This window comes from Rhinoderma darwinii, chromosome 1 (genome assembly GCF_050947455.1).
Source record: "Rhinoderma darwinii isolate aRhiDar2 chromosome 1, aRhiDar2.hap1, whole genome shotgun sequence".
Taxonomy (NCBI): Eukaryota; Metazoa; Chordata; class Amphibia; order Anura; family Rhinodermatidae; genus Rhinoderma; species Rhinoderma darwinii.
In genome coordinates this window covers 518,293,537-518,315,073 of record NC_134687.1, presented here as the reverse complement: position 1 = coordinate 518,315,073, position 21,537 = coordinate 518,293,537, and the positions used below count along the sequence as shown (strand labels likewise).

The window sequence follows — 21,537 nt, the reverse complement described above, 5'->3', positions numbered from 1 at the left end:
GTATTCAGAATCCTGACACTTCTGAATCTTTTCTTTGGGATTTCTAGCAAGGGAAACAATCTCGCGAGATTACGGAGGTAAACGAGATTTTGTTTCCCTTGCTGGAAATCTCACAGAAAAGATTCAGAAGTGTCAGGATTCTGAGTACACATGACGTCCAGGCTGGAGGTCATGTGTATTCATTATCAGGACACTTGTGTATGTGGCTGCACATCGTTCTAGTAAGAACGCTGTGCTGCTTGTAAATGAATGGAGATGAGTGTATGATGCTGACTGGTCACTGATTGGTCAGCGTCATACACATAAACACGCCCAGTTAAAAACACAATACACGCCCAGTTGGACATAACGAAAAAAAACCGCCCAGTTGTCCATTTCAAACCTCATTTACATAAATATAAAATAGCTCATAACTTGGCCAAAAATGAACGTTTAAAAAAAACAAAAAACTTTACTGTTATCTACATTTCAGCGCCGATCACATGCAATAGGAGATAGGGGTTTGAGAATCTGGTGACAGCCTCTTTAAATATGGCATTATTCATGGACCTTGCGGAGGGCACTCTATGTAAAAACTAATAAAAATTGGGACAGATTTTTTTTATGGCAAATTGCACCATAAGAATTGGAGTACATTCTTATGGTGCAAACTTGGTGTGGCTAAGTGGAGTCCTAAAATGCGCCAAATTTATTAATACTGTGCACCACAATTTTGTTGCAAAATACTGGTCTATAGTAAGCCAACCAAAAGGTGGAAGAAGTTAAAAAAAAAACAAAAAAAACTGTCTAACATGTCTCAAGATGTACCAAATCTGCCACACAGCGTGCACTACTGTTGTAAATTTGGCGCATCTTCTGCCTTTCTCGTCTAAGTTTAGGCTGCCTTATTTTACAGAATATTAATAAAATGTCCAAAACCTGTAACTGATGTTTATATTTGTATCTCTGGACCTCTCCCATATTAGAACACTTGTTCTGGTGACACTACACAAACAATCCCCTGCTTAACAATTGCTAATGATGCCTTAATTAAAACCTAACCTCCGCTAATTAGCAGTGAATACAAGGGGGGGGGGGAAGATAATTTTTAACGTCCCCATATAACCCATGTGTTCATATATTTACAGTTGATCACGGATTTAATATGGACTTGATGCTAATTTAAAATCTGTCTGATCGGTGTTTAACTAGTTCAAGGCTTTTCCCAATGCAATAAAGAATCGTTGTTCTATATGTGCTAATAACTTGAAGAACGTGACTTCTTTGTGAGGCGGGGATATATTATGTTGTATGTGTAATGCAATTCTACAACATGCATATTGTTTTATTTTATAGTAACGCTTTTAACACTTGTTTCTTTGTAGACCCAGAATGCGCTGTATGCCTCAGTTTTCCGAGCTTTCTCCAGGGGAACAGTGGGCCAAGCCTAAGGTACAGCAGTAGTCATCTAGTCATTTATTGAGCCTTCCTGTGGAGATGAACGCTAATCAATAGTAAATATGCAGAAGTCACATGGCAAATTTTCACTTTCGAGGGGAAATGTTCTTTAAGATAATTGGGTCAATATATCCTTCCGTTGTACTGCATGTGCGGATACAACGCGGTTATTTTTCTATCCATGATGTTACTTTTCGATGGTGAGTTGTTGTCGTTACTAATAGATGAGATGGCTTTTTATTATAGTATTGCATATGGTGTGTGGATCTCATGAAAGATTTCATACACGGGGTACATTATATTATATATATATATATATATTTTTTTTTTCTTTAGTGCGATCTTTAAAGAGGTTGACTGTCCCCACGATAAACTGATCACAGGGTTCTTCTTTGCTGAACCCCGTAGTAATCAACTGTAGTCTCTGGGGAAACCTTGCAACAAGTATTCAGTTTCCGGGCATCGCTGCCATAGAAGTGATGACACATTACACCGTTCGCTTTGAAATCAATGGGCTCTTCGTATAATGCATGGATGCTTTTGTAGTAGCTGCTCTCTGCTCTGGATTATAGAGGAGCCCTAAACAGAGGACCTCCACTTGTTAACTCCGAATATCCTAATAGGGTATTTGGTTTTCACGTTAATAATTGGGAGACACAGCAGCATGGCTATATGAAGGAGCGACACTCTGCCCAGGCAGGCCATACCCTTCCCACAGACACCGGCTAAATCCGTTTTTAGCGTGTAGGAAGCAGACTTGACAAGATAAGAGTCTGCTTCTACTTTTTGTTTATTTTTGTTTCTTTTCTTTCCTGCAGGTGGGTTTTCAATCTGTTTACAGCTTATGTCAACCCTCTGTGGGTGTGAGGAAACCAGGCATTCCTCTGTTCTGTTTCTCCCTCTCCGCCAGTCACCTAACTTTTCTGTTAATGCAGACAGATTGCCAGTATCCCACTATATGTGCGAGGTTACCGAGGAGATTCGTGCACCCGAAGAAGTCTCAGGGTAAGTATGTTCCCATCCCCCATCTATTTCTTCTGCTGTCTAGGGAAGTGCTATGAGTCTCTTCTCTAGGGACTGTTTATTATTGGGAAGTGACTCTTCTTGGAGTGGGTCTTACTACTTTATAACGCCGGCGTCCTCTCCTGAGCATTTTTTTTTTCAAAATGGGCTTGAGGACTTCAGCTCTGCTGCAGCACAATTCCTGGGGCCATCCTCCCTCTGTCTCTATTCACACGGGTACACCGCTGCAAGGGTCTGGTAGGCCAGCTTTTTGGCTGTATTTGTGTCTTTTTACTTCCCCATGGATTCATTTTTGGAGCCACATATTCCAGAACGGTCAGTGGTCCACCTACCAGGACTCGACAATTGGGCTGCAGATTTTCTCAGCCGAGAGAGACTAAAACCGGGAGAATGGTCTCTTCTCCCAAAGGTATTTCATCAACTATGCCAGAGGTGAGGCTAACCGGATGTGGATCTCTTTTTCATCCCATCTCAACCACAAGGTTCTAACCTACGTGGCCAGTGCAGGGGATCCCAAGGACATCACAGTCGATGCACTAGTCACTCCATGGAGAAAGTTCTCTCTCCTGTATCTTTCCTCCACTTCCACTCTTGCCAAACGTGCTCAAGAGGGGGAGGGTGTTCCCGCGATTCTGGTTGCTCCGGAGGGCTCCCATCGGGCCTGGTACCCAGACTTAATCTACCTTCGCAGACGAGCCATGGCGTCATCCAGACCATGTTGAAGGCCAGAAAACCTGAATAAGCCAAGATGTACCACCGACTGTGGAAGGCTTATTTCCATTCTATGAAAAGTTCCACACCTAGAGTTCTGTCTTTCCTGCAATCAGGCCTTGAACAGGGACTTGATTTACCTTCCCTTAGGGGTCATATCTTTGCTCTGCCCTTTTTTTGCAGGGGGCTGTTTATGCGGTCCCTCCTTTCAGATGTTCCATTGAGCCTTGTGATCCTAATTTCGTTATTAGAACTCTTCAGGTGACTCCTTTTAAACTTTGAGAGATGTTTCGCTGCGTCTCCTTTCCTTGAAGGTAGCTTTTTTGATGGCTATCCCCTCCATCATGCTGGTTTCAGAACTTGCAGCTTTGTCCTGTAAGTCACCTTTTTGGTCATTCATAAGAAAAATGGTCTGTCCTTTTTTTACCAAAGGTCGTCTCTGCGTTATTAATGAGGAGATTCTTCTCCCTTCTTTTTGCCTCTCACCATCTCAACCTCGTTCCCTCGGACTTCATTGTTTTGACTTGGTAAGAGCAGCACAAATCTTTCTGGCTCCGACAGTTGTTTCTGTTCTCCGATTTTTGGTTGTTCCTGAAGGGCCATGCAAGGGTTTGGCAGCATCGAAGGCCTTAATTGCGTGTTTGATCCGGTCTGTGAATTTGGAAACCTGTCAGTCCAAGGGTTAGGTTCCTCCCCCTTTGTGTTGCTGTCTTTGGGTGGATAGGCATCAAGCTTCAGTTGCTCGGGTCTGCAAGGCTGCTACCTGGGCTTTGTTGCAAACTTCCACAAAATTTTACCAGATTGTGACTCAGCAGAAGCCAAAGAATGAGTGTTGCAGGAAGCGGTGTGTTAGGCCGGTCACATGGCTGTACTTTTAATAATAATTTTTTTCCCACCCTCTGGGGCTGCTTAAGATGTCCCATTGTGCTGTGTTCCCCAATGATTTACGAAAATCTTGATTTCTCATTAAAACCATTGGGGGACACAGTTCCCGCCCTCGTGTTTTTGTGTTGCTTATTCTAGGCAAAGGGACCTATAGTTTGTTGGGTTTTCTTCTGGGGCCGTGGATATGTTCTGTGTTGTGGTGTTTTTTTTTTTCTCTCTCTACTGTTTTTGTACGAACTGATTTAGTGTCTGTAGGAAGGGTATGGCCTTTCTGGGGGTGGAGCCAAGACTTTGTCCTACCTAGTGTTGCCTCCTAGTGGCAAGATCAAATATACTCATGGTGCTGTGTCTCTAAATGGATTAAATGAGAAATGGATTTTACGATGAATACAAAAACCTTGTTTTCTAAACTAGACAACCCCTTTAAAGAACAACACCACCTCAGTATCGTAATATAAGAGCATGTGTCTTCAGTTGTCTGCCATTCTTTTTCTCACTCCTGAACATGCAATGTAGCAGACTTGTATTAAAGTGTGAGTGTTTTTTATGTGTTAGAATCAAAATCTTAAGAGTAACGGTAAGAAGCAACATCAAGATTCTCCAAATCAAAACCAGAAGAAGAAAGCAAATGGGGTCCACAATCCAGTTAAACAGCAGCAGAATAGTGTTCTGGTAAGCTGTGGCGTTATCTGTGAGGCTATCTTGTAAAAACCATCATCACAGCCATGGTTGGGCCTCTTGTATCAACGTTGGCCCAGGGAAAAAAAAGTGATCTTGAAAGAATTTTGATACATGAGGCCTCTTTATATTTTAAACGTCGTTTTACATAAAATTTGGGTAATATATAAAGCTGTGAATGAAGCCAACGTGTTTCTGTAGTGCTTAATTAATCGCATTCGGACAAAGAAGTTTTGTATACAATGACAATGTGTTTGCTGTCTTTTTATTTTTTATTTTTTTTCTTCTTTATAGAAATCTGACCGAAAACTGAGCCCCAGGAGGCTGAATGAAGCTTTCGACGTGGGTTCGTATCTTACTTGTGGTTTCGATGTGTTTTTTTTACCCCATGAAATTGAATAAACTTCATAATATAAAAACTAAATGTTAGATTTCCTTTTATGTTGTGTTGTAGTTCTGTACTTAAGCTGTTTACAAGGTTTAGTTCCGTAAGTCTGAACTAGTATAATTTAACATTAACCTCTTCAGTTTTTTCTTTGTAAAATTAGTAAAACATAAAAAAAATGTAAATAATTTTGGTATTGCTGTAGTTGTATTGACTCGCAGAATAAAATTACCTTGTTGTTGTTTTTTACCGCACAGTAAAAGCCATAAAAACAAAACCTCAAATTTAGTTTTTCCTATTCCCAATATAATTCATTTGCAGTTTCCCAGTACAGTATATGGTGCCATAAAAACGACAATGTGTCCCACAAAAAACAAGCCCTCATACGGCTATGTCAACTGAAAATTAAAACCAATATGGCTTTTAGAAGGTGGGGAGGAAATAACGAGAATGAAAAAAAAAATAAGTAAAAGTGGTTGTGGCTCCAAGGGGTTAACCAGTTCAGGACCGGGCTATTTTGAGCCTTCAGGACCCGACATCATTTAGCCCTTTTTAGCACGTGTTCGTAAAATGGCTGTAACTTTTTTATTTGTTGGGCTAACGACGTGATTTTTGCGATGTTTTTTCTGTAGACAATGCAGGTTTCTTTTTTTTTTTTTTTTTTTTAATCGTTTTTATACACATCCTTTTTGTTATTTTAGAATTTTTATTCTTAAAGTTTGAAAATAATAGCTGAAACGTAAAAAAGCTTATTTTTTTACTATTTAATTAATTTATTTTTTTTGGTATTCATACTTTTACCCTAAAATAGACCTTTTATTTGTGATGGTCATTGTCTATCGTAAATTTTAATATATTACATGTCTATATTAGGGTAATTGGGTCCGGGCTAGCGTTACAATGATTGGCGGGGGGGGGGGGGGGGCATTTTTTTTTTGGCGTGGGTATTTTATGTGCATTTATTTAATTTTTTTTGCACTTTACTTTACTTTTTATTTTTTTATTACTATGTTCTATCCCTCAAAGGTCAAAAAAGACCTTTGGGGAACATGTATATATATATATATATATATTTTTTTTTTCTTTCTTTCTTTTACACCATGCTTTTCCACTGTAACTGGAGCTGCACATCAGCCCTCTCATAGTGACGATTGTCACTAATAGGGCAGTCCTGGGTCTAGTAAGACCCAGCAGCAGTCTGTCAGTAACGGCACCCTGCGATCATGTGACCAGTCACATGATCACCGGGAGCAATAGAGATAGTGGCGCGGCCGCTGCCTCTATTCCTATACACAGCGTTCATTGAGCGCTGTGTAAAGAGATCGGATAAGACAGAAGCAGCGAAAGCTGCTTCTATCTTCTCCTCAGGGTCCCCGGCAGTCACTGACAGCCGGAGACCCGAGATTCAGCTGCCCGATCGCTCGGGCAGCAAGTTAAAACCCGAGCCGTAAAAAGTCTATGGCTCGGGTTTTAAGGACCCTGACCGCTAGCCGTAAAAACACAGCCAGCGGTCGGGAACCAATTAAAGGAATCCTTCTTGCAGAACTTATACACTGTCAAGCCTATATAATAAATGTATGTATTTTTTCCCTCAGATTCTGAATTTGGTGTTGGCGTCCCCTCAGAAGAACAGCAGTCTGACCACGCTGGTGATGAAGCTTGCAATGGGACTCTGGATTACCCCTTCTCTTCCAAAGCCTTTCTGGGCTTCCAATTTGACAGGGATGCCATCATGAAATCCTTGGATTTCTGACCTACCAGCAACTGCACAAGGTTCATGGGTGCTGCCGTGTCGCAGCCAAGAGCGTGTTTTATTCAAGCCTTACCTTCCTCAGGTTTTTTTCAAGGACGTGCAGGGATTTACTGGGGGTTCGGAGAAGGTCTGTCCTGTGGACAGGGCTTGCTACTTGGTTCTGTTCATGTTATGTAATTTTATGTGGTGGAGGGGGTTATCTTTCCTTCTTGCACTGTTTTTGCAATATCCGTTTTTTTACCCACTAGTACCTTTTCAGTGTTACTCTTCTGTCATACGGATTCAGTGGGCATTGCCTAGATGTAGTTTGTCTTAACAAACTGTTCTCGGGCTTCAGCTCCCTGACATAGATGTGACACTTGGTTTACTATATAGCTCTTACTTGGTGTAGCTTGAATGTAATATGAATGCGTTGTCAAACGTTGACTTCCGCCTTGCTGCACACCACTTGTTGGGCGTCTGTATTTTTGTTGCCTTGTATAGTATGCACTGCACATTACCCGAATTAAACCCCTTCATGTCTGAAGGGTTCGTAATATTCAGGGTTGAAAGGTTTGCATTACTGTGTCCTTCAATGTCTGTCCCTATAAATGCAGCTTGTTAGCAGTGACATCTACTGTAGCATATTTACAGTGACTAGTGGCTGTAAGTCTACAAACCGTACGACGGAAGGAGGGACGGGATATTCCTTAGAATTTAGAGGCTTCATGCTAATGTGTAAGCACACTATTCTGCTTTCCTCAGGCTTCTACCTTATGTCATTTTTCCGCTGCTCGTTCATAATTTGGACAGCCTGAGGTGTGAATACGATTTTATGAGGAATGTATTTAGTAGGGGATTATATGCCTTTTTGCTTGCATTACACAATTTCATTTCAAGGTATATGTATCCTCTTGTTGTTTTTGGTGTTAACTATTCACCTTTTTCTGACTGAGCCGGTGTTCTCCTGTTCTATCTCATTTTTGCTGTGTGAAATCGTTTCAGACCTTGTTTCCCTCATTACTGTTTTCTAGTGTTGGCAAAATAAATGCTGCATGTAAGGGTATGTTCACACTGCGTTTTATGACATGCAGAAAAAAAAAACCTGATTTTGAATTGCCAGCGGCTTTTTTGCTTTTTTTTTTTTTTCCCTGCGTTTTTTGTCCTTGGCCGATTTTTTTTTTTTTACATTTAATTGAAAAATCTGTTGCAAATAATGCTTGAAATGAATGCCATGCCCTTTGATTTCATTGGGAGACAGAGGTGGAGACCGCTTGAAAGAAGGGCATGCCGCTTTTTTTTTTCTCTTCTACGAGCGGCCAAAAGTTGCATGCGAAAAAAAACTAAAACCTCTGCCTCCCATTGAAAGCAATGGAGGGCAATTTGGGGCGTTTCATGGCGATGATTTCCTTGCGCTTTTCGTTATCAAAATCATTGCCAAAAAAACACTGTGAACTGACCCTAATGCTACTTTGTTAAATCAAGGGGCAGAAACCAAAGTCAACTCATTTGGGTGGCAGGACCACTTTTCATTGTGATCACTTCTAATTTGGAAATGAGGACCGTATAATTTGACAAGTAAGGCTTATTTTAATGTATGTCGTTGTCCCTTAAATGGGACGTACAAGAAAGTCCTGCACTGGCAAGCCATGTACTATCTTAGAACAGCAGTAACTTCTGATCATATCTTTTGAGGCTCACTAGGACTGCAGCACTACATGCTGACTTGTGATCTTCTAGGTTTTCCTGCTTACTCTCAGGACTGTGATGTTTATGTAGGGATGTGGGACCTGGGAGGACTAACATTGGGAGATGATCTTTTTCCTCTTGTGCCTAATAGGAGTGACATTTGCAAAAGCAAATCCGTTGTGGTAGGGCCTGGCCTAAATAGAGATGTAACATGACATGAACATGCATCCCACTGCCTAGTTAGTTTTGCAGAAATGTTAAATGGCCTCTTATAATAAAATATAAGATGATTCTAGAAAAAGAATACTTGAAACCTGTTTATGCAAAAGGATTTAGGACCATGTAAGAACTGTTTGGTTCCCTTTACAGAGGAGGGACGTTCCTAGAGACATGACTTCCGTGACGCCACATGTTGATCAGAGCGATCATTGATGTAAATGCACGGGCTTCTTATATAGAATGAATACTACAAGTTCAATCGTGTTTGCTCATTGTATGATTTATTCTCAGTCTTCTGTTTTTAATCGAGTTCTAAACTCAAATATATTTTTTCGCTGTTTTGTCATGAAGTAAAAAAATCACCTTGTATTATTAACGTAATTTCTGCTGTGCGTTGTTTTCTGGTGTAAATTGGGATGTGTCTATGTCCAGGGCTATGTATATATGAAATGTAAGCACAATTTCACCAGAATAATCAGATCTACTAGATTGCATATGTCAAGATTAGTAACCACGCACATTTTGCCGTATTAAAGGGAAACAACACCTTTTAGTATTTTATAGTATGAGGGCTAAGGCTCTGTTCCCGTCTGTCGGGACTCCGTTCATGCGTTCCGTCTGACCTTTTCAGTCAGGGGAACCCATGAACGGAAACCATAGGTTTCCGTTTGCATCACCATTGATTTTCAATGGTGACAGATCTGGTGCAAATTGTCGTGTCAGAATCCGTACCGTAGTACACTGCGCTATTCCGTCAAAACAACGGAACCCTTACACAACCGTGACAAACACAAACCATTTGCACCGGATCCATCACCATTGAAATCAATGGTGATGCAAACGGAAACCTATGGTTTCAGTTTGTATTCTCTTCATGGGTTCCCCTGAAAGAAAGGTCCGACGGAACCCATGAACAGAGCCCTAACACAGATGTGAACGAGGCTTATGGCGATATTGTAGTTTTAGAGGCATTAAATACTGCACCAAAATATGCTGTTTACAGGGCTTAAAGGCTCTTTTGCAACCATTTTCTTATTGCTCCAGTGCATGTAAAATTTAAAGAACGTATTACCTTTGTAAGTCTTACAATTTTGAAGTACAGATTCTATACAGACCTTCAGACCACAGACCAACTCTGTATAGACTTTTCCTGCAGTCATGTGCTTGTGTCCCTTCTGGCAGTGTCCATTGGTTAGAAAGTGTAGTAACAGGACTGCAGAATGTATCAAACTTTCGAAGAGGAAAAACTAGCCCTATGCCTAATAGCAGACAGAGCGGTTTTACTGCCCACTGTATATTCCGAGACTGCCGAGGACCCTGGAGAGAAGATACCTTCTGTCGTCTTTGTTCTCACGTACACTGCGCTTAATGAGCGTTGCGTATAGAATAGAGGCAGCAGCAACGCCAGTGCTTCTATTGGTCTCCGTGATCCTGTGACTGGTCACATTATTACAGGGCTGATTTTCCCCTCTACGGGTATGTTCACACGCAGTGTTTTCAGTCGTAAGTTGGCCGTTTTACGCCTGAAAAAACTCCCCCAATACGCCTACAAACATCTACCCATTGCTTTCAATGGGAATTACAATGTTCTTTTCCCGCTAACCTTTATTTTGCGCGTCACTGTCAAAATACGGCGCATAAAAAGACGCTCGCGAAAAAGTGCATGTCACTTCTTGAAACGTTTTTGGAGCTGTTTTTCATTGACCCCATTGAAAAACCGCTCCAATAACGGCCGTAAAATACGCAGCGAAAAACGCGAGTTGCTTCAAAAATGTCTGAAAATCAGGAGCCGTGTTTGCCTGAAAACAGCTCCGTATTTTTAGACTTTTTTTGGTCACTGCGTGTGAACATGCCCTAGTTCCAGCGAAAAAGTATAGTGTAAACATTTTTTAATAAATTAATAAAGTTTCCTAAAGGATTTTTCTGACCTTTTTTGAAAAAATACATTAAGTAAAAAATAATAGCTGTTAAACTAATGGTTCTAAACCAGTTAAGAAATAAAAGCTGAGTTTTTTTGATTGGTTGTTGTGGGCAACAAGACCAGTTTCTCTCTTGGGGTACGAACACACACGGCCTAAACACTGCGTATTCCCCGCAACTGATTTTAATTGAAAAAAAATCTGCAGCGTATTACAGTAGAAGCAGTGTGGGTGACATTTCAACAAATCTCGTCCCCACACTGTGGGGGGGAAAAAGTAGCCGAAAAATGTAAGTAAATTGACCTGTAGTGCGTCGTCTTTAACTGCGGCGTGTCAATTAATGCTGTGGAATCGCAGTACTTCTGTTGCGAGTTTTCCCTATTTGATTTCAATGGTGTGCTTAAACCCACAACAAAGTGGTGTGTTTTGCAACATTTGCGACGGAATCACAGCAATGCCGCCGCAAAAATCGTAAGAAAAAATAAGCCTATACTTACCCAGAGTTCCCTGCTTCCACATCCCATGTGACCGCTGCAGCAGTCACATGGCCTGCAACGTCATCCCAGGAGGCTGGACTACACGCAGAGAAGAGGGAGTATGAATGCTTTTTTTATTTTTTCTGGTGCTTTACGCAGCGGAAATTCTGCCGGATAAATGCACCGCAATGTGGTGCGATTTCTTTTGGACGGCATTCCCTGAGGTGTTCAGGGCGGAAATGCTGCACAGCTTGACGCAGCGTATCCGCACTGAACACGCTGTGTGTATTCCTACCCTTAGGCAGTTTTGATAAATAAGCTCCAGTTCTTGTTCGTAATTTGTAACCAGTACTCTGCAAAGTGACTCACTTTTTTTTTAAAGTGCATTGTGCCTTAAAGGAGCCTTAAAGTGCTCTTGATGGGATGACTGACAGAAATGTACCCATCATCACTACTTAATTCCAAATATCTTAAGATCTGAGCTCCCAAAATGAAAACATCCGTTGTTTACTGGCTGCATTCAGAGAACTGGAAAGCAACGCACCGTGAAATTTAGGGCCAGTTCACACAGAGTTTTGATGCGTTTTTTTACGCGGAAACCACGTCTGAAAACGTCCAAAAATGCCTCCCATTGATTTCAAAGGGAGGCAGAGGCGGGTTTTTCCCGCGAGCAGAAAAATCGTCTCGCGGGAAAAAGAAGCGACATGCCCTATCTTCAGACGTTTTACGTCTGACCTCCCATTGACATCAATAGGAGGCAGAGAGCGTATTTTGCTGCGCTTTTTGCCTGCGGCGCTCAATGGCTGCAGGATTAAAACGCTGCAAACGGTGTGCAGGCAGATCAAAATCTGCCTCAAAATTCCAGACGGATTGCCTGCAAAAAACTCCATGTGAACATAGCCTTGGGTTTAAATTTATATAGTTTGGAACCCTGTAAGGCTGTGTACACCTTTTTGAAAACCGTTTTTTTTTTTTTTTTTTTTAAAAAACAAAGGGTATCAGTGTAATTGGTGCAGCTTTTGTAACTAAATGTTATTAAATATTTTAACTTTTTGAGATACAGCTACTTTTGTATACTTTAAACAGAGCAGCTGTATCTAGCGCTGCAACCTGTATCCGTCAGGTTAGCAGAGCGGACGGGTTCAGTGTCAGCGGGTCCTCGTGTCTCTAACACACAGGATCGATGTGTTATCCATCACATCTGAGACACGATGACCCGCTGACACTGAACCCGTCCGCTCCGCTAACCTGACGGATACAGGTTGCAGCGCTAGATATAGCTGCTCTGTTTAAAGTATACAAAAGCAGCTGTATCTCAAAAAGTACAAATAATATTTAATACAATTTATTTACCAAGTTGCAATAACCACACTGATACATGGTTTTATTTATTAAAAAAAAACAAAAAAACCTTTTTCAAAGGTGTACATAGCCTGTAAGTTATGTAACTTAAGCCAGTGGCGGACACAGACAGCGGAGGGCCCCTCCGCAAGAACCGTATATGGGCCCTTGTTCTCCAATATCTCGTCATAGAGAGACATAAGGTGGTGAGCTAACAATCCATCAGTAATTGTTAGCCATAATATACATTAGCTCAGGCATTTAGATAAAATCTATTCGAGAGAAGGCTGCTTTAAAGTGACAGTGTGCCCCCTTACCTACTGGACCCTTGTGCAGATGCACAGGTTGCACCAATGGTATGTCCGCTCCTGACTTAAAGAGGCTCTGTCAGCACATTATAAGTGCCCTATCTCCTACATAAGGAGATGGGCGCTATAATGTAGGTGTCAGATCGCTTTTTTAAATAAAAAGCACTGCTATTTTTACCACTTTATTAGCGGTTTTAGATTTATGCTAATGAGTTGCTTAATGCCCAAGTCGGCGTATTTTTACTTTAGACCAAGTGGGCGTTGTACAGGGGAGTGTATGACGCGGACCGATCTGCATCATGCACTTCTCTCCATTCATTTACTCAGTGTATAGGGATCCTGCTAGATCCTTATGTGCTGTCTTATACTAACACATTAACAATACTGAAGTGTTTAGACAGTGAATAGACATTCCACGGGATGTCTATTCACAACCTCTGCACTTCGTTACTGTTTCTATGGTAGTTACAGCAGAGGAAGCGTAATCTCGCTGTAACCTGTCATTTACTGTGTAATCTCGCGATCTCTGCTGTAACTACCACAGATAGAGTAACGAAGTGCAGAGATTGTGAATAGACATTCCGTGGAATGTCTAAACACTTCAGTATTGTTAATGTGTTCGTATAAGACCGCACATAAGGATCTAACAGGATCCCTATGTGCTGTGTAAATGAATGGAGAGGAGTGCATGACGCTGGTCAGCGTCATACGCTCCACTGTACAACGCCCACTTAGTCTAAAGTAAAAATACGCCCACTTGAGCTTTAAGCAACTCATTAGCATAAATCTAAAAAACGCTAATAAAGTGGTAAAAATTAGATCGTTATTTAAAAAAAAATAAAAAGCATTACTGTCACCTACATTATAGCGCCCATCTCCTTATGTAGGAGACAGGGCACTTATAATGTGGTGGCAGAGCCTCTTTAAGCATAAAAGAGCCCATTGCGTCCTAGTGGCTGTAGTAGTAGGATTTTACTTGGGTTAGTGGAAGTCAAGGTGTCCTTTTTAACATCATGTCCCTTTTAGCTGTTTTGTACCCTTATTGGTTTCAGAAACGGCTTACATCTCTCTAGTGCACTGAATGTGTGGTGTAGGCGTCCATTCTCCACATGCCTGCCTGGCTGATTGCATTTCACAGTGCCCTAATACCACTTCTACTTGGTGCATTCACATTTTCCAGATGGTGAACTGGGCACAGGCAGCTTCTGTTGTAAAACAAGTCTGGAAAGGGGTAGAATGTGACCTGTGAGAGAGTCGGGGCATCTGTGAATTGTGGCTTTAAACTGTCTGAGGTCACCTTATAATGGGTTTAGTGCTACCTTCTGTGGTCCTGAACGTTCCCTCCACCCACAGTTGTCCTAGATTGATCAACCGCAGCATTTGGCATTGGAGCCAGTGGCTGCTCCATACTGTTTTTTTTTTTATTTTTTTTATATTTTCTACGTTAAAAATGCAGCATTACCTTTCAATCAAGTGCTGTGATCTATACTGTTGAAGCCTGTTCTGGCAGCAGTGCCCCTTTGTAATTATCTAGAGCGTTACTCTTTAATTTTGTTGGATAGCGATACTGTGAAGTTCCTTTACCCCATTGACTGTATCCATTTCTATATGAAGAGTTCTAGCATAAAGCTGCTCTGCACAGGAAACAGCAGTGAATCACACGTGTTTACTGGTTTTATCACTAGCTTCCCGCTAAAATATATATATATATATATATATATATATATATATATATATATATATTTCCTGTAGGGAATACCATCTTGTTTTACCCTGTTCTCTTTTTTAACCTTTGCGTTTGGTTATAAATGTCAATAATTAGGTATAAAAAAAAACCAAGTGGCAGTGACAATAGTAGTGTGATTTAAGCCTTCTACCTTATTGGACAGAGACTAAGAAAAGTTTGAGAAACCTACACACACAAGTTCTATTGATTGCCCATTGTGGTTTTGTTTTACTCATGCCACATAACTGTATTTGTCTTGTCAGAAGCTTTGTACAAGTGGCATCTGCCTAGTGAGGTTTTACATATGCAGACCTAGGTTTTATTGCTAATGATTTGTCTCCTTGTTGTATTCGGTCTGTGTAGAAATTACATTTTACTAAACCGCAATAAACCAAACTTGTAAAACCATTCTTCAGCTTTTCAGTGTTTCTTTTATATTGGTCTGTTGAATTAAATCCTCCTGTAACAAAAAAATAGTTTTTAAAGGGGTTTTTCCCATCTTGGGCTCCATGCACACGACCGTGCCCGTAACCGCAGTCCGTGATTACGGGCAAGACTGGCAGCTCACAAAGTATGGGAGCACTCTCCGTAAAAAACAAAAAATAGGCCATGTCCCATCTTTTGTCACACAGACACCTTCTCGTAAATATACTGGAAGGTGTCAGTCGCCCATAGAAATGAATGGGTCTGTGATTACAGGCGAAATCTACGGTCGTGTGCATGGAGCCTTATAGGTTTATGGTATATCCACAGGAAGTCCTCAACAGTTTCCTGTTCACAGAAGAGTCTCCCTCTTCCCAAAATAGTCACTGCAGAGCGCACGTGTCCCTTACGTGCGCAGCTTATTTAGAGCTGGTGTATATAGATTCCTGCATCAATGAATGGAGAGCATTAAGGTTCTCTACCTGCTGTGATTGCTTCTGTTGGAGCCCTTAAGGGTAGGAACGCACATAGCGTAAACACAGCGGATTTTCCGCAACGGATTAATTGCAGAAAATCTGCAGGGTATTACAGTAGCAACAGTGTGGGTGAGATTACAACAAATCTCATCCCCACACTGCAGAAAAATGCAGCCGAAAAAAAACGCACAAATTGACCTGCGGTGCGGTTACTTCAACTGCGGCATGTTAATTAATGCTGCGGACACGCAACTCTTCTGTTGCGGGTTTACCCATTGAATTCAATGGGGTGCTTCAACCCGCAACAAAGCAGTGTGTGTTGCGATTTTTGCGGAGCATCGCTGTAATTGCAAGTAAGAAAACAAAATAATAAGTTATACTTACCCAGACTAAGCTTTTGCTCCAGTCCGGCCTCCCTGGATGACATTGCATGCCATGTGACGGCTGCAGCCAATCACAGGCTGCAGTGTCACATGGGCCTGCAACGTCACCCAGGGAGGCCGGAGCAGACGTCCGAGGAGGGAGGGGGGAAGTATGCGCGATAATTTACGGTGCGGTATGTACGCCCGAAATAACGCACCACAGCGTGGTGCGGGATTTCGGACGGCTATCCTGGTGTTCAGGACGGATATGCTGCGCAGCTTAACGCAGTGTATCCGCCCCAGATTACGCTGTGCGCTTTCATACCCTAAAGCAGGGCCACCTATAGACACATCTAAAGTTAGGACTACATCTAGACTTTTTGTGGTAAGATTTTTATTTATTTTTTTCTATTGCGTAATCTATACCTTTAACAAGTGATTTACAAGAGCTTTTCATATTACTCTGTGGAGGAAAAAAAATTTGCTAATACTTTTTTAATTTGCTCTGAAGATCCCCAGCATGTAGTGAGTACAAAACGAAAAAATCACTAGCAATTCGCTTGAGTGGAGCAATTTGTAATAGATTTTTTTTTTAAGCTACTCATTCATTTCTATGATTCTAGACCAAATTTTTAAAAAAATGTTCTAATTTAAATCTGGCTTTGTATGCAGGCATTGTTAAGCCACGACATTAACCCTTTCAGGACTAAGCCTGTTTTGGCCTTCAGGACAAAGCAGATTTTTTTCTCAAATCTGACGTGTTACTTTGTGGTAATAACTTTGGAATGCTTTTTACTTATTCAAGTGATTCTGAGATTTTCTCATGACATATTGTACTTTGTTGGTGTTTTTTAGAACTAAATATTGAATTTATCCACCAAGTTTTTTTCACTAAGATTGAGAAAATGTCCATTTTTAATTCTAAATTTTAATGTCTGCATGTAAAACAGATCGTAATACCACACAAAATAGTTAGTAGTTTACATCCCCCATATGTCTACTTTAGTTTGGCATCATTTTTTGAACATTCTTTTATTTTTCTAGAAGTTTAGCAGCAATTTCCAGTACATCCCTCATGACAGCACCACAGGTTACCCTATTGACCTCTATAGGGACAGGAAGACAGAGGTTAAAAGGCCCCTCCCACCACCCACTTGCCAGTGTTCTTCCTGTCCCTACAGAGTCAGGAGCAGAGAGACGTCTCTCCTGTGGTGCTGTCAGGAGAAAACTCGGGCAAGATCGGGGAGTCCGTGCACTCCCCTTTCTATTCCTTCTAAAGCCTAGGCTAATACCCCTCTAACGAGAGGTCTCTTAGCTCCCAACCTAAAACACCTACCTTAGGAGTCCTAGGCAGGATTCTGGTGTATGTCGGGTTTGGGATACCCAAGCAGGCTTCGGCCTGGCTGCGTGACCATGCGGGGACCGGCTGCTCCATATGGTTGGAAGCGTCGGCAAAACTTCCTCGTAGCACCACATAGCTGGAAATCTCCGTTGCCGGCTATGACGCGGCCGCACCTCAACCAAATAGCCGCGACCGGAAATGGCAGGCTACTTCCGGTCCGTGGCCATCTTGGAAGGCGGGAAATTCAAAACACCCACATTTAAAGGGACACGCACAGGTATGTAGTTAGAGCTGATACCTCTAACTTGGATTTATATCTTGTGGATGTTGCATTGTGTATTACTTGTTGCGGTAATGGAGCTTCCTCGTTCTGATGGAACTCCGGATATGTCCCAGGGTCACGTAAGTCTCACCCTTGGGGTAAGGGTTATGACTCCGTTTGAAGTACACCATACTTTACCTACCTTCTGTTTTCTTTAGGATAAAGATTCCTCAGAGACAAACTGATAAAAAGGTTAAAAAATGTGCGACTTTTGTGCGAAAAAATTGCCAGTGTCACATAGAAAACAATTGTGTCAAGATTGTATTGCAAAATTACTAAAAGAGGAACAACCGACATTTATGTCTGAACTTAGGGCGAAGAAGTGAGTCAGTAGCCTCTCTCGTCCCTCCTCAAGTGACTCCCTCACACTCCCGGGCAAAAAGGCCCCGGACTGAAGTGGAACCAAAATATTGCCCACCATCTCAGGGGTCTGACTCGGAGCAGGACTGTTATTACTTATCGGAGGGTGAATTAGAAGGAAACTCTTGCCTTAAACCTCATCTACTCAAGAGAGAATTTTTATTCTCTTCTGAGATGTCCGATACCTTAATCCAGTCATCCAGGATGAGATGTTTGGGGGCTTATCGGGCTGAATGGGAGTATTCGGAAAAAAGACTTCATTTCAAGAGAATTTAAAAACCAACTTCTCTTTCATCCAGAAGAAACTAAATCTCGGGATGAGATCCCAAAAGTAGATGTCCCAGTAGCCAGGGTTGCTAAAAAAAACAAAACGCAATCCCATTTGAAGATTCCTCTCAGTTAAAGGACCCCATGGACCTGAAGGCAGAGGGGCTGCTAAAAAGAGCTTGGGAATCTTCATCCGCTTTGATCTCTACGAATATCGCGGCCACATCTGTACCAAGAGCAATGTTTATATGGTTAAACCAGCTGGAGCCCCATTTGATGATGAAGACATCACGACAAGATCAATTAGAATCTCAACCCTTACTAAAGATGGCAACCGGATTCTTGGTAGACTCTTCAGCAGAATCCATTAGATTTGCTGCCAGGAAGGAAGCTCTCTCAAATGCTGCTAGAAGAGCATTATGGCTCAAAATGTGGTCAGGAGATACGAAGTCTAAGAACAAGTTAAGTTCTATGCCATTTACAGGTTCTCTGATGTTCGGTCCTCTCCTCGATAACATGCTGGAGAATGCAGCGGATAGGAAAAAGGGGTTTCCAGAAGAGAAACCTAAAAAAAAAAAAAACCCTCCGTTTCGGAGGTTTTGCCAAGAGGGAGCCAACCTTACAGAACTACAGTGGGAAAGGAAATTCCTGGATGTCCAGAAACGACACAAATTGAGAGCAATTACTCCAGTTCCCCACAACGAAAGATTTAAGGGCCAATATTCAAAAATCTTCTTAGGCGTGCTGCTAGACTCCGCCCTTCAACATTCCTTCCTCCCAAGTGAGAAACAAATACTTCTACTGACAGAAGTGAGGAAATTTTGGAGGAAAAGCTCCTGTTCCATAAGGAAGGAATTCGGATGTTGGGAATGATGACGTCTTGCATCCAATCTATTCCATGGAGTCAATTTCACTCCAGACCCTTACAGAATCTGATCCTATCCCATTGGGATCGAAAACAGGACTCCTTCAATTCAAGGGTTCAGATTTCCGAAACCGTGAAATCATCTCTCCATTGGTGGCTTTACACAAACATAAGCAAGGGGCTCCCCTGGAGAACTTCTCCTTATGTGGTAATTACCACAGATGCCAGCAAACACGGCTGGGGGTCGGTAATCCAAGACAAGCCCTTTCAAGGCACATGGCCTGTTCAGATGAAGATGATGTCCTCAAACTTCAGAGAACTAAAAGCCATATGGGAGACACTTATAAGAGCTTCACCCATCATAAAAGGGACGCATGTAAGAGTTTTATCGGACAACACAACAGCAGTGTCCTTTCTTCGCCATCAAGGGGGAACTCTCTTCTTCAGGCCCTCTCTTCACAAATTTTCAGTTGGGCAGAAGAAAATGTCCTATCGGTCTCTGCAGTCCATCTAAAAGGCTCAGAGAACCTATCAGCAGATTTCCTGAGTCGGGAAAAAGCAAACCCTGGAGAATGGACCCTAAACAGGGAAGTCTCTGTCCTTAACCCGAAGATGGGGGTTATCCACAAATAGACCTGTTTGCCACAAGGAAAAACTCCCAGGTTGAGATTTAGGGAGAAGAAGGTCTCTAAGACAACCCATTGGGGGTAGATGCATTATCCCATCCCTGGGACATGGATCTGGTCTATGCCTTTCCTCCGTTTCCTATAATACCAATGGTATTAAAAAAAAAAAACAGGAAGATTTGACAAAGCTCATCGTTATTCTTCCCTATTGGCCAAAAAGAAGCTGGTTTCCAATCGTAACGTACCTAGCATTGGAAGACCCCATCATGCTCCCAGTCAAGAAGAATCTTCTCTCCCAGGATCCCTTATTTTTTCAGGGAATAGAAACTCTGAAGTTGTCCGCCTGGATCCTGAAAGGCAGATCTTGAGGAACCACGGTTTATCAGACAAGGTAATTTCAACTTATCAAGTCCTAAAGAAGTTACCTCAAAAATCTATCAAAAAATTTGGAAGAAATTCTGTTCTTGGTATGGAGACCCAGGACCAGACCCCTTTTACGCCCAACATCGTGAAAATCCTAGATTTTCTACAATCCGGATTCAAAAAAGGGCTTAGCCCTAGTACCTTTTTAAAAGTGCAAATTTCAGCCTTAAGTGGTTTTTTTCAATACTCCTTTAGCTGAACATCGGTGGATCAGAAGATTCACTCAAGCAGTCTCTAAACTGAAACCTTCCATAAAGAAATCCGTACCTACCTGGGATTTGAATGTAGTGTTAAAGGCTCTTTGCGATTCCCCCCTTTGAGCCACTTGACACGATTTTAGTATGTATTTTTTTTATGCATTTTTTAACTCTAAAAGCTGCATTCTTAGTCGCTATTACTTCAGCAAGAAGGATTGGAGAAATCCAATCTCTGTCGGTCATAGAACCCTACCTAAAAGTACAAAGAAAACAAGATCATTCTAAAGCTAGATCCTTCCTTTATTCTGAAGGTATCTACTGCTTTCCATAGGGAACAAGAAATAATTCTACCTTCCTTTTGTCCAGATCCTAAAGACCAACAAGAAGAAAAATTCCATTGCCTGGATGTCAGGCGAACAATTCTTCAGTATCTGGATAGAACCTTCTCCTGGAGACAAGATAAAAATCTATTTGTCCTGTATGGGGGAAAGAATAGAGGAAAGAGCCTCAAAAGGCTCTCTAGCGAGATGGGTAAAAACTACCATACAAGAAGCCTACAAGTCCCAAGGACTCTGTGCCCCACAAGGCATCAGAGCCCATTCAACGAGGGCAGTTTCGGCATCCTGGGCAGAAAGAAGAGAAGCCTCTATGGACCAAATCTGCAGAGCTGCCACTTGGTCAAGCCATCATAAGTTTTGCAAACATTATAGGCTAGATGTTCTGTCGGATACGGATTTAAGTTTTGGACGGAAAGTCCTCCAATCCGTAGTCCCGCCCTGAGCATTATAATTTGGTATTGCTCCTGTGGTGCTGTCATGAGGGATGTACTGGAAAGTAGGAATTAGACCTACCGGTAATTGTATTTCCAGGAATCCATCATGACAGCACCCTTACATTCCCTCCCTTTTATTGAAATTCTGATTTGTGCAATTAACATGTCAGTTATTATCCCTAGAAATAAAATCTGGTTGCATCCATCCTGGTGTAGTAATTGAAAAACACTGGCAAGTGGGTGGTGGGAGGGGCCTTTTAACCTCTGTCTTCCTGTCCCTATAGAGGTCAATAGGGCAACTACCTGTGGTGCTGTCATGATGGATTTCTGGAAATAAAATTGCCTTTTGAAATTTTCTTGAAAATATGAGAGAGTAGGAATTCTATCTACCGATAATTGTATCAGGGATCAGTTCAGTTCTGAACTAGCTTTGAGGGCCTTTATATATTAGAAAGTCCCCATAAATCACCCCATTTTAAAAACTGCACCCCTCAAAGTATTCAAAACGGCATTCAGAAAGTGTTTTAACCCTTTAGGCGTTTCACAGGAATTAAAGCAATGTAGAGGTGAAAT

The 21,537-nt window shown here is 41.7% G+C and overlaps 1 protein-coding gene across 2 annotated transcripts in view; it reads left to right on the top strand.

Moving 5' to 3' along the window:
• DCP2 (decapping mRNA 2) overlaps positions 1 to 7,410 on the top strand; it is a 32,465-nt gene extending 25,055 nt beyond the window's left edge. Inside the window, exons 8-11 of one of the 2 annotated variants that reach the window (XM_075836642.1) lie at positions 1,365 to 1,431; positions 4,612 to 4,728; positions 5,029 to 5,080; positions 6,715 to 7,410. In XM_075836642.1, coding sequence (XP_075692757.1) covers positions 1,365 to 1,431; positions 4,612 to 4,728; positions 5,029 to 5,080; positions 6,715 to 6,872 — 394 coding nt within the window. In that variant the 3' untranslated portion in view covers positions 6,873 to 7,410. The remainder of the gene's footprint in view (positions 1 to 1,364; positions 1,432 to 4,611; positions 4,729 to 5,028; positions 5,081 to 6,714) is intronic. The other variant, XM_075836647.1, reaches the window with a different exon arrangement.
• Positions 7,411 to 21,537: the final 14,127 nt, after the last annotated feature.